The following is a 12,263-nucleotide window of genomic DNA, read 5'->3' as shown; positions in this document are numbered from 1 at the left end:
GAATAATTACATATCAGGAGAACTGAATTGGTCATCTTGGGATGGTATATGCATGGACTGAGTGACTGCCCTGACTGGACAGCTTTCTGGTTTCACTACTTGGGTGAAAGAGATCAGTTTTGTTTTTTTTTTTTTTTGAGATGGAGTTTCACTCCACTCTTGTTGCCCAAGCTGGAGTGCAATGGTATGACTTCGGCTCATTGCATCCTCTGCCTCCTGGCGATTCTCCTGCCTTAGCCTCCCGAGTAGCTGGGATTGCAAGCATGCACCACCATGCCCTGCAAATTTCGTATTTTTAGTAGAGATGGGGTTTCTCCACGTTGGTCAGGCTGGTCTCAAACTCCCAACCTCAGATGATCCGCCAGCCTTGGCCTCCTAAAGTGCTGGGATTACAGGCATTAGCCACCATCCCTAGCCATGAGGTCACTTCTGAATATGAGTCTACACTGTGTGTCATCCATAGAGAAATGCTGGCTAGCCAAAAAATGTCATCTGAACTTAAAAACGTTTTGCAGGATGTGATTAAAATTATCAACCACATTAAAGTACATGCCCTTAACTCATCTGTTCATGCAACCCTGCGAGGAGATGGATGCAGAGCACACACGTCTTCTCTTATACACAGAGATGAGATGGCTTTCTAAAGGCAGGTCACTGGCCAGAGTTTTTGGGTTACAAGAGCTGCTCCAGAGATTTCTTTTAGAAAAATGGTCACCACTGGCAGCACATTTCAGTGACACAGAATGGGTCACAAAACTTGTTTACTTGTGTAACGTATCAACCTGTTCAAGAAAATCTGTCACTTCAGGGGAAAACAACAACTTTGTTCAAGCCAGCAGATAAGGTGGCTACATTCAAAACCAAACTGGAATTATGGGGCTGATGAGTGAACATTGGGATTTCTGACGTGTTTCAAACATTAGCAGAGATTTTGAAAGAGACTGAGCCAGGGCCTTCTTTCTGTCAGCTGGTGCATGATCACCTCTCTCAGCTTTCAAAAGAGTTTGAGGCCAGGTGCGGTGGCTCACACCTGTAATCCCAGCACTTTCAGAGGCTGAGGCGGGCAGATCACCTGAGGTCAGGAGTTCGAGACCAGCCTGGCTAACATGGTGAAATCCTATCTCTACTAAAAATACAAAAATTAGCTGGATGTGTTGGTGCGTGCCTGTAGGCCCAGCTATTCAGAAGACTGAGGCAGGAGAATTGCTTGAACCTAGGAGGCAGAGATTACAATGAGCTGAAGTGGCACCATGGAACTCCAGCCTGGGCGATTTCTACTTCTTGGCTATTGTGAATAATGCTACTATGAACATTCATGTACAGGTTTTTGTGTAGACTTTCATTTTTCTTGCTCTATGAGGAGCAAGAGCTCTGCGAGGAGATGGACGCAGAGCATCCATGTATAATAGAGAATTTGGCCTCGTCCCTGGTTCCTGGGAGGAGACTCTAAATCCTTGTAATTTCCAAAGTAACAGGAGTATCTTTGTTTTTCATGAGACTCTCAGATCGCGCCTGAGTTTACACTAGTGAGGTGATGGAGCAAGATTCCGTCTCAAAAACAAACAAACAAACAAACAGGAAAAAAAAAAAAACAGTATGTTGGAGTCAACTTCAAATCTCCATATGTTCTGGATTAAAGTCAAGGTGGAATATCCTGAGATTGCCACAGAAGTACTGGAAAGCCTACTTCCATTTCCAACATCCTATCTTTGTGAAGCAGGGTTTTCTGCAGTGACAGCAACCAGAACAAGATTACAGAGTAGACTGGACGTAAGCAACACACTTCGGGTGTTACTGTCCCTGGTGCCGAAAAGGTTGGGGATCGCTGCTGTAGACCATAGATCACTTTCCAGCTAGAGGCTCAGGAAGATAGCATACCTCCCTGTGGACCACAGCAGAGACCAAGGCTGCCTCTGCACTCTTCCTCAGGAAGTTGCCAACATCACTACATCATTCAGTTCACAAACAGTTCATTGTGGCCTCTTGCGTGTTGCAAACAGCATGATAGGCCCAGCACATAGTATAGCCCATCTCTTCTTCCTGGGTTTAAGTCAGTCTCCTTCTACTGTCTACCACTGTGTTATTTTATTTTGTACTATACATATATTTTTTTGAGACAGAATCTTACTTTGTTGCCCAGGCTTATGTTGAACTCTTGGGCTGAATGGGTCCTCCTGCTTTAGGTCCCAAGTAGCTGAGATAAGAGGACCATACCCAGTTTATGTATTCTAATTTTTACTTTAAAAGTATTTTATGTATTTTATTTTATTTTTGAGACAGGGCCACTCCTATCATCCAGGCTGGAGTGCAGTGGCTTAATCACATTTTACTGCAGCCTCAACTTCCCAGGTTCAGGTAACTCTCCCACCTCAGCTTCCTGAGTAGCTGGGGCTACAGGTGTGCGCCACCATGCCAGGATAATTTTTGTAGAAGCAGAGTCCCACTCTGTGGCCCCAGTTGGTCTTGAATTCCTAGGCTCAAGCAGTCTTCCCACTTTGGCCTCCCAAAGTGTTGGGATTGTAGGTGTCAGCCACCACACCAGACCTAAAATAATTTTAAAACACACAAGTACTATATGAATACAATTTAATTCTAAAAATCCAGACACATAGAAATATATAGAGTAACAAAAGAGAGTCCACTACACTCCACCCCCAACCACTTTCACTCTGAAAATAGGCACATAAAGTTTAGAGTGTTACTACCATTCCTGAATTCTGCCACCAAGATCTTCTGGTCAGCTTTCTCTGTTTCTCTCTCTCTCTCTCTCTCTCTCTCTCTCTCTCTCTCTCTCTCTCTCTCTCTCTCCCCCCCCATCTCCCCTTCCCCTCTTTCTCTCTCCTCTCTCTCTCTTTAAGAGACAGAGTCTCACTCCATAGCCTCAGTTGGAGTGTAGTAGCACAATCATGGCTCACTGTAGCCTACATTTCTGACCACCTACACTTCTGACCTATGGCTATATTTGGAAGCTCCCACATCCCCTTAAGGTCTGATAATTCACTAGAATGACACAGAACTCAGGAAAGTTCTATATTTGTGATTATGATTTTATTATAAAGGACACATATCAGAACCAGCCAAATGAAGAGACACATGGGGAGAGGTCTGGGAGGGTCCCAAACACAGAGCTACTGTGCTGTCTCTGGGTGTGTCACCTTCTTGACACACTGACGTGTTCACAAACCAGGAAGTACAAACCACTGAGGTTCAGTATTCAGTATCAGGGTTCCATGAAGTAGAAACGATTAATTGAATCAGCAGCCACAGGAATGGACTCAGACTCTAGCTTCCCTCCCCACTCTTCCCCTCCCAGGACACTGGGTGATATCACATGCCTCAAAGCCCCAACTCTCTCATCACATGATCAGTCCCCATCCTGAAGTTTTCTGAGGTGCCCAGCATGAGTCACCTCATTAGTGGAAACTCAGGTGTGATCTAAGAGCCCATGAAAAACAAAGATACTCCTATTACTTCAGAAATTACAAAGATTTAGAGTCTCTCCCCAGGAACCAGGGACGAGGCCAAATTCTCTATTATACAACAATAACCAAGAAAAATGAAAGTCTACACAAAAACCTGTGCATGAATGTTCATAGTAGCATTATTCATGATAGCCAAGAAGTGGAAATAATCCACATGTCCATCAGCTAATGAATGGATAGGTAAAATAAGCTATATTCATATGTCTCGGAGGCCTCTAAGCTCACCCCTATATTTGATGAGAAGACCCACAGGATGTAGTCATACTCATGGTTAAGATTTATTACAGCAAAAGGATACAAAGCAAGATCAACTAAGGGCAAAGTCAAGAGGAAGCCAGGCACAGGCTTCCAAGAGTCCTCTCCCAGTGGAGTCACACAGGATGAGATTAAATCCCCCAGCAATGAATTGTAATAACGTGTGAAATGGTATCTGCCAGGGAAACTCATTAGTGACTCAGTGCCTAAGGTTTTTACTGGGAGCTGATCATGTAGGCACCCTGTGCCTAGCATGTACCAAGATTGCAGACTCCAGAAGGAAAACAGGTGGATAGTACAAACCACAGAGTTCATACGAATAGTTAAGGCAGAGTAAACCATTCATATCATTTAGGGAATGGTGGGTGGGAATCTCCCCAAATTCAAGGTCCCAGACACCAGTCAAGGGCCAATCTGGTAAGCAGGCTTTTCTATTTATTTATTTATTTATTTATTTATTTATTTATTTAATTTATTTTGAGATGGAGTCTCACTCTGTTGCCCAGGCTGGAATGTGGTGGCGCGATCTTGGCTCACTGCAAGCTCCACCTCCCGGGTTCACGCCATTCTACAGTGTCAGCCTCTCGAGTAGCTGGGACTACAGGCGCCTGCTACCACTCCGGGCTAATTTTTTGTATGTTTGGTAAAGACGGGGTTTCACCGTGCTAGCCAGGATGGTCTCGATCTCCTGATCTCGTGATCCGCCCACCTTGTCCTCCCAAAGTGCTGGGATTACAGGTGTGAGCCACCGCCCCCGGCCGTAAGCAGGCTTTTCTAAGGATAGCAGTCTCCAGCTTGCTGTGTTAATGCTTTTTTTTTTTTTCACACCACAGGATAGACTATTTTCAGTGATAAAAAGGAATAAAGTACTGATAAGTGCTCCAACATGGATGAAGCTGAGAACATCACGCTAAGTGAAAAAGTAACACAAGGCCACATATTGTATGATTCCATGTATATGAAATGCCCAGAAGCAAATCTATAAAGACAGAACAGACAGTAGTGGTTGCCTAGCGCTGGGAGGCCAGAGGGAAATAAGGAGCAATTGCTAATAGGTAAATAATTTCTTTTTGGGGCGATACAAATGTTCGGAAATTGATTGCAGTAATGGGTACACAGCTTTGTCAATACACTAAAAACCGAAGAATTGTACTCTTTGAATAAATTAATTGCACAAAATGTGAATTATAGCTCAAAAAAGCTGTTAAAAATAAAGAATGTGGCCAGGCACGGTGACTCACGCCTGTAATCCCAGCACTTTGGGAGGCCGAGGCAGGTGGATCACGAGGTCAAGAGATTGAGAACATCCTGGCCAACATGGTGAAACCCTGCCTCTACTAAAAATACAAAAAACAAGCAAACAAACAAAATGAGCTGAGCGTGGTGACGCGTGCCTGTAGTCCCAGCTACTCAGGAGGCTGAGACAGAAGAATCGCTTGAACGCGGGAGGCAGAGGTTGCAGTGAGCCAAGATCGCGCCACTGCACTCCAGCCTGGCAGCAGAGCAAGACTCCGTCTATAAATAAATAAATAGGCCGGGCGCAGTGGTTCATGCCTGTCATCCCAGCACTTTGGGAGCCCAAGGTAGGCAGATTACCTCACGTCAGGAGTTCGAGACTAGCCTGGCCAACATGACAAAACCCTGTCTCTATCAGAAAATACAAAAATTAGCTGGGCACGATGTCATGTGCCTGTGGTCCCAGCTACTCGGGAGGCTGAGGCAGGAGAATTGCTTGAACCCACGAGACAGAGGTTGCAGTGAGCTGAGATCGTGCCACTGCACTCCAGCCTGGGCAACAGGGTGAGACACTGTCCCCCCAACCCCCAAAAAATAAAAAATAAAGAAAAAGAAGTTGCTCATTTTAGTATAAGTGCCCTTTTATTTATTTATTTATTTTGCCTTTAGGAATATAAATTCAAAATATTTGTAAGCAAAAGCAAGAATAAAATCCCAAAGAAGAATGTAATTAGCTGAGGTTTTATACTTTTTGGGTGAACTTATAGAAATCTTCAATTTATTACATAATTTTTATTCATAAAGTTTGTATTTCCAATTATTGAATCAGCTGTTGATTGTAAGCAATGTGTGTCACAACTGCTAATTGACAGGAGTAACATCAGTGCTAGAAGAGAAAAATGCACATATATATTTGTGCTAATAGTTGTTATGCATGCCTCTATCCTTTTTTCTATACAATATACTGTACTACTAGCTAACATCAAAGGTCCTCCTTTAGAACAAAATACAGTAAATTAAGAAGTCCCCAGAGGCCAGGCGTGGTAGCTTACATCTGTAATCCCAGCACTTTGGGAGGCCCAGGCAGGCAGATCACTTGAGCTCAGGAGTTCAAGACCAGCCCAGCCAACATGGCGAAACCCTGTCCCTACTAAAAATAAAAATTAGGCTGGGCGCAGTGGCTTACACTTGTAATCGCAGCACTTTGGGAGGCCGAGGCGGGCAGATCACGAGGTCAGGAGTTTGAGACCAGCCTGACCAACACAGTAAAACCCTGTCTCTACTAAAAATACAAAAATTAGCTGGGCGTGGTGGTGGGCACCTGTAATCCCAGCTACTCGGGAGGCTGAGGCAGGAGAATCGCTTGTACCTGGGAGGCGGAGGTTAACAGAGCTAGATTCCATCTCAAAAAAAAAAAAAAAAAAAAAAATTAGCTGGGCATGGTGGCAGACACATGTAATCCCAGCTACTTGGGAGGCAGAGGTGGGAGAATCGCTTGAACCAGGGAAGCAGAGGTTGTAGTGAGCTGAGATCACGCCACTGCACTCCAGTCTGGGCCACACAGCAAGACTCTCTCAGAAAAAAAAAAAAAAAGTCCCCAGAGACTTTAGCCATCTTAGCAGATCACCCTTGTGAACTCAAAAGGAAAGTGGAAACATGAGTTCTGAGTAGGTAAATGGATCTGCTGACATTACCAGCCCAGCATTCTCCAGGCTCTTCATTTGATGAAGAAAGACCTAGTCTTGCCTCTTGATAGTCACAGCAGAACTGCTGGGTGGGTTCTCCTATACACAAACTTCTGGGCATTCTTTTCTTCCCTTTTGTTTCAGAAGTACTATTATATATCCTTCACTGGCTCTGTGCTGTATCCAAAGCAGTTTTTTCTGTTTCATTTTCCTGTGAAAAAAATTAAATTCCCCGTTTTTTGTTCTTTCTAACATCCCCCTTCTACAACAGTCTCTTTATGACTCCAGATTCCCACAGTTCTTTTTCTTAATCCCAGCTATTTGTCTACATATCCGAAAATTATTTCTACCAACAGCTTCCCATTTTCTTAGTGCATGTCTTCCAGCTGTTGGCTTACCAAGAGAGATTTAGACAAACTAAAATACATTAAATATGTATATGATTGATATGCTCTTTAACTTTCTATTTTTAAGTAATATTTTTAAGTAAATTTCTATGTTCTAAGTAATATCTTTTTTTTTTTTTGGAGACAGACTCTCGCTCTGTCCCCAAGACTGGAGTGCAGTGGCACGATCTCTACTCACTGAAAGCTCTGTCTCCCAGGTTCACGCCATTCTCCTGACTCAGCCTCCTGAGTAGCTGGGACTACAGGCGCCCGCCACCACGCCTGGCTAATTGTTTTGTATTTTTTTAGTAGAGACGGGGTTTCGTCGGGTCAGCCAGGATGGTCTTGATCTCCTGACCTCGTGATCCGCCTGCCTCGGCCTCCCAAAGTGCTGGGATTATAGGCGTGAGCCACCATGCTGGGCTGAGTAATATCTATTTTTAAGTTACTTATTTTTAAAATAAAATGTCACATTATAGAAAATTCATAAAATATGGGTTTTTTTCTTCTCTTTTCCTGTTTTTTAAAATATTTGCTGTTAAAAAATAGTCCTCACCATTGTTTAAGTTTGAAAAATGCCCACACTTAATTATTTCTTTCTTTCTTTTTGTTTTTTTGAGTTGGGGTCACCCAGGCTGGAGTTCAGTGCCACAATCTCTGCTCACTGCAACCTCTGCCTCCTGGGCTCAAGCAGTTTGCCAACTTCAGCCTCCCAAGTAGCTGGGACCACAGGCATGCACCACCACACCCAGCTAATTTTTTGTATTCTGTATTTTTCGCAGAGACGGGTTTCACTGTGTTGCCCAGGTTGACCTCGAACTCCTGGCCTCAAGTCATCTGCCCGCCTCGGCCTCCCAAAGTGCTGGGATTACAAGCGTGAGCCACCACTCCAGGCCAAACAATTATTTCAATTATTCTTCCTGCGTAGAAAGTGAAGGAGCAAATATTTGTGATACCTAACGGTCATTTTAGGAAGCCTAAAGATATTTTAAGGATAAAAGACATCTTAACATTTTTATTATTCTGAATTTAGGGCCTAAAATAAAGGCAGAGTGAAGAAGAATTGTCAGAAGATATAAGGTATGAACAGAAATTTTAATTTCTAAAGCCCAAGACCTCTGGGTGCGGTGACTAATACCTGTATTCCCAGCACTTTGGGAGGCCGAGGCGGGCTGGTCACTTGAGGTCAGGAGCTGGAGACCAGCCTGCCAACATGGTGAAACCCTGACTCTACTAAAAATACAAAAATTAGCCAGGCATGGTTATGCGCCTGGTGGTGTAATCCCAGCTACTTGGGAGGCCAAGGCAGGAGAATCACTTGAACCTGGGAGGTGGAGGCTGCTGTGAACCTAAATTGCACCACTGCACTCCAGCCTGGTCAACAAAGGAGACTCTGTCTCAAATTAAAAAAAAAAAAAAATTATCTGCACATGGCGGCACATGCCTGTAGCTCCAGCTACTGGAGAGGCTGAGGTAGGAGGATGGCTTGAACCTGGGAGGTCAAGGCTGCAGTGAGTGGAGACTGCACCACTGCATTCCAGCCTGGGTGACAGAGCGAGACCCTAATAAAACAAACAAAAACTTCAAAAGATAGCTAAAGTTATTATACATGTTTTAAAACCACATCAGTAGGGAACAGTTCATTACTAGCAACTTAACTGAAAAGTGAGGAATTTTTGGTCAAAATTATTCCAGAGTATGTCAAGAAGTCTAGAGAATCAATAGAATATTTGGTGTTTAGAAAGAATAGCTGTTATCTGGTCACAGACTATCTTGGTCATTTTCCAAAAAGAAAACCCAAATTCTAATTTTACTCTTTTTTATTTTAGAATATCATCCATGTAACAATTGTTAGTCAAGAATTTATCTGGTTTTAATAAATCTACTAACATTGATTTCACCTTAAATTTTTTTTAACCATTTATAGATGATTCTTCAATTGATCTTAATATACATTTATATGTGTGTGTTTAGACATATATAATTACATGGCTATGTAAATAAGTTACAAAATTAAAGCTTTTAACTTTAACATAAAATTAATCCAATCAGTATATTAAACAAATCAATGTATTTATACTTGAAATTATAATGTAAATATATCAAGAATTTATTTAATAAACTAAATTATCTTGCATACATATTCATATTTCTCTGTAATTATTATGAGTATAGTCTTTATTGTTTTATTAATTATCACTTTTAACCAAAGCAACCAACTCCTGTTTTTTGCAGGCAAGTCTAGAAGACAGGAAATCAAGAAATATCTACCTAATTTTTTTGGTACACATTTTAGACTATCTTCCTAAATGTTAAGCTGGCAAAACAAACCCATATATGATATCATCCAAAGCATTTGCACAGTTTATTTTTGCTTGTTTGCTTATTTTATTTTTTATCAGATCCCCTGTTCTGAAAAGCACATTTGCACATCCTTTGTGTAGTCATTTTATAACGTTATGAGAATAAGAATAGATAAAATCTGTATTTAGTGACCAGAGGTTTTTTTGTTTGTTTTTGTTTTTAATCACTTGACACTTTATTGAGCAAGATTTAGCATCTTTGCCTTCGTTGTACACGGCTGAAGCGTGAACCCAGGGAGGGGAGGACTGCCTGGCTTTCCTTGGTGGGGGAGGTGTGTACCCTGCAGCCCATGTTCTGGTGGCTGCTGTAGCCCCAAGGATGGGTGTCCTTCCAGTCATCCCACTCCCGAGCTCTGTAGAGTGTTTGTTCATCATGCTCTTTCTCCTTTTCTTCTTGATGTTCCTGTTGCTGAGCTGCTTTTCTGAATTTATCTGGTGTTGCCTTGCCTATTCCCTGATCTGGTAATTCTCCATATTTCCGATGTTGCTCATACCAGTCACTCACCGTCATAGTTGCCAGACTTGGATAACCTGCTCCAAACACTTTGACTTGGGCAGTATTCTGAGTGAGAATGAAGGGTTTCACTGGAGGCTTCTCCTGATGAGATGAGTTAGAAGTTGATGCCTCTTGGGCCAGGTATGGTGGCTCATGCCTGTAATGCCAGCACTTTGGGAGGCCAAGGCAGAAGGATCACCTGAGGTCAGGAGTTCCAGACCAGCCCGACCAATATGGAGAAACCCCATCTCTAGTAAAAATACAAAATTAGCCGGGTGTGGTGGCACATGCCTATAATCCCAGCTACTAGGAAGTCTGAGGCAGGAGAATCACTTGAACCCTGGAGGCGGAGGTTGCCATGAGCCGAAATCAGGCCATTGCACTCCAGCCTGGGCAACAAGAGCAAAACTCCGTCTCAAAAAAAAAAAAATTAAAAAATAAAAAAAGTTGATACCTCTTGAAGAGTCTCTTTCTCTCATGATCTTAATTTCCTGGTCAATGCTCTTAATCTCTTCTAAGATGATATCAATCCACCTCTGAAGGTAAAGAAGATAATATTTACAAACACGCTCATCATCTGCTTGACCACTTTCCACAGCAGATTTCATTTCAGACAACCTATGCTCCAACTCCTTCTTCTGCTTGTATCTCTCTTCTTTACCCTGTCTTTGAGATGCCATAGCAACGAGGCTAGGATAAGCCACGGAGGAATTAGCAGTGTGATTTTCGGCTGAGTTGCTCTTGGCTTTGGTCAGCTCAAACTCTGCCACATGATAGCAATGACACTGAGTTAAGTAGTTTATAAAGTGTTCTCGAGCCCGCTGCAAATGATCTAGACGCTTGCTGGGGTTGACTTGTTTCGTGGTGAGGGCTCCTTGAAACGCTGGCACCAACAGGCACTTCAGGTCGGTGGACGCAATCTCTTCCAAATCTTCATTTCGGCTGAACAACTCGAGCGGCGGTAACATTTCGGCAGCCTTATCAAGGAGGTCCAGGCCCTTGAACACCTTCTCCTGGACTGTCCGGGAACCGGCGGGTTCAGTCGCTACTTCTACTTCGTCCAGAATCTGTTTGCCGGTTTCCAACAGCCCGGGGGACAGCGGGAGCAGTAGTTCGTCCTCAGCAACCATCTTAGGGAGGGCTTTTTTTAACCTTTCTTTTTCTTTATATTATAAAATTTCCACACATGCATCAGTGGTTCCTTTGAAGACATCACAAGTCTCAGAAGATTAAGATTTTTCCATCATATGCTATGACCAGAGTTTTATATCATTTTTTAACTTAAAATTGTTCAAGTATCCAAAGATCACATATCAATTAATTTGTTGTATAAGTTCTTAAGATTTTAAGAACTTAGAAATTAAAATTTTAACACATTTTATAGTATTACAGGAATTTCACGTAATCAAAACCTTTTAAAAGACATCTGTAATTAATTACATTTTTATTTAATTAAGCACCATATTATATTTTCAATCTTACACAATTTTTGGAAATAATAAGTTATTTGACTCTTAAGCCCAATATAAAAATTTAGAAAGTTTAAAGCATTAGAAATTTAACTTTAGTATTATGAAAATTAAAATACAGTATTAGCATTTTTACATAGCAAAATACCATTTTTAACTTTTTCTGTTTAGAAATTTTTGATTATTTATGTGGACTAGATTTTCTAGAGTGCACACATGACAACAAAATGATTTTTTTTTTAGTCAATTCACCTTTAAAATTTCTTGAGGGAGGATAGGAGGGAGAAAACAGGAAAAGAAAGTGAGAAGAATCCGGGCACAGTGGCGTGCACCTATAGTCCCAGCTACTCAGGAAACCGAGGCAGGAGAATCGCTTAAGGCCAGGGGTTCTCGGGTGTAGTGTACTATAATCACACCTCTGGATAGCCACTGCACTCCAGCCTGGGTGACATAGTGTGACTCTGTCTCTTTAAAAAAAAGAAAGAAAAGAGAAGAAAAAGCGGGAGCCAGTTATAGATACATGTACAATTATTGGAGAAAAGCTAATAATCTTTCTGCTCTAAGGAGAGGGAAAAAGTTTAGATATAGAAAAACCCAATTCAGGATACACATGCACACACACGAGTTTTACATCTGGTTGGTTGAAACAGTAACTTGGGCCCTTCACAATTTTGCCAACTCACAGAATAAAGCAGCCAATATTTATTAAACCCCTACGAATGGAAATGAAGGATGTTTCGGGAGGGAGGGAGTCTTTCATTAAACTAAATGATCTCTCTTTTAGAAAGATAAGACAAAAAGGAAAGACATTTGAAAAAAGAGAAAAAAATTAATAAAAAAAAAGAGAAGACAGTCTCCTCATAAGACTTGGGTTTTTTTTTTTTTTTTTTT

The 12,263-nt window shown here is 41.9% G+C and overlaps 1 protein-coding gene across 1 annotated transcript; it reads right to left on the bottom strand.

Moving 5' to 3' along the window:
• Positions 1 to 9,597: 9,597 nt before the first annotated feature.
• LOC108516972 (immunoglobulin-binding protein 1-like) lies at positions 9,598 to 11,033 on the bottom strand. The gene is made up of 2 exons (XM_017854741.1): positions 10,358 to 11,033; positions 9,598 to 10,034 (listed from the first exon to the last, which is right to left on the bottom strand). The coding sequence occupies exons 1-2, from the start codon at positions 11,031 to 11,033 to the stop codon at positions 9,598 to 9,600; spliced, it is 1,113 nt and encodes a 370-aa protein (XP_017710230.1).
• Positions 11,034 to 12,263: the final 1,230 nt, after the last annotated feature.

The sequence above is a fragment of the Rhinopithecus bieti genome, unplaced genomic scaffold (assembly GCF_001698545.2).
Source record: "Rhinopithecus bieti isolate Rb0 unplaced genomic scaffold, ASM169854v2 scaffold_38123, whole genome shotgun sequence".
NCBI lineage: Eukaryota > Metazoa > Chordata > Mammalia > Primates > Cercopithecidae > Rhinopithecus > Rhinopithecus bieti.
Note: the sequence above shows the minus strand (reverse complement) of the source record. Positions and strands in the feature narration are given on the sequence as shown.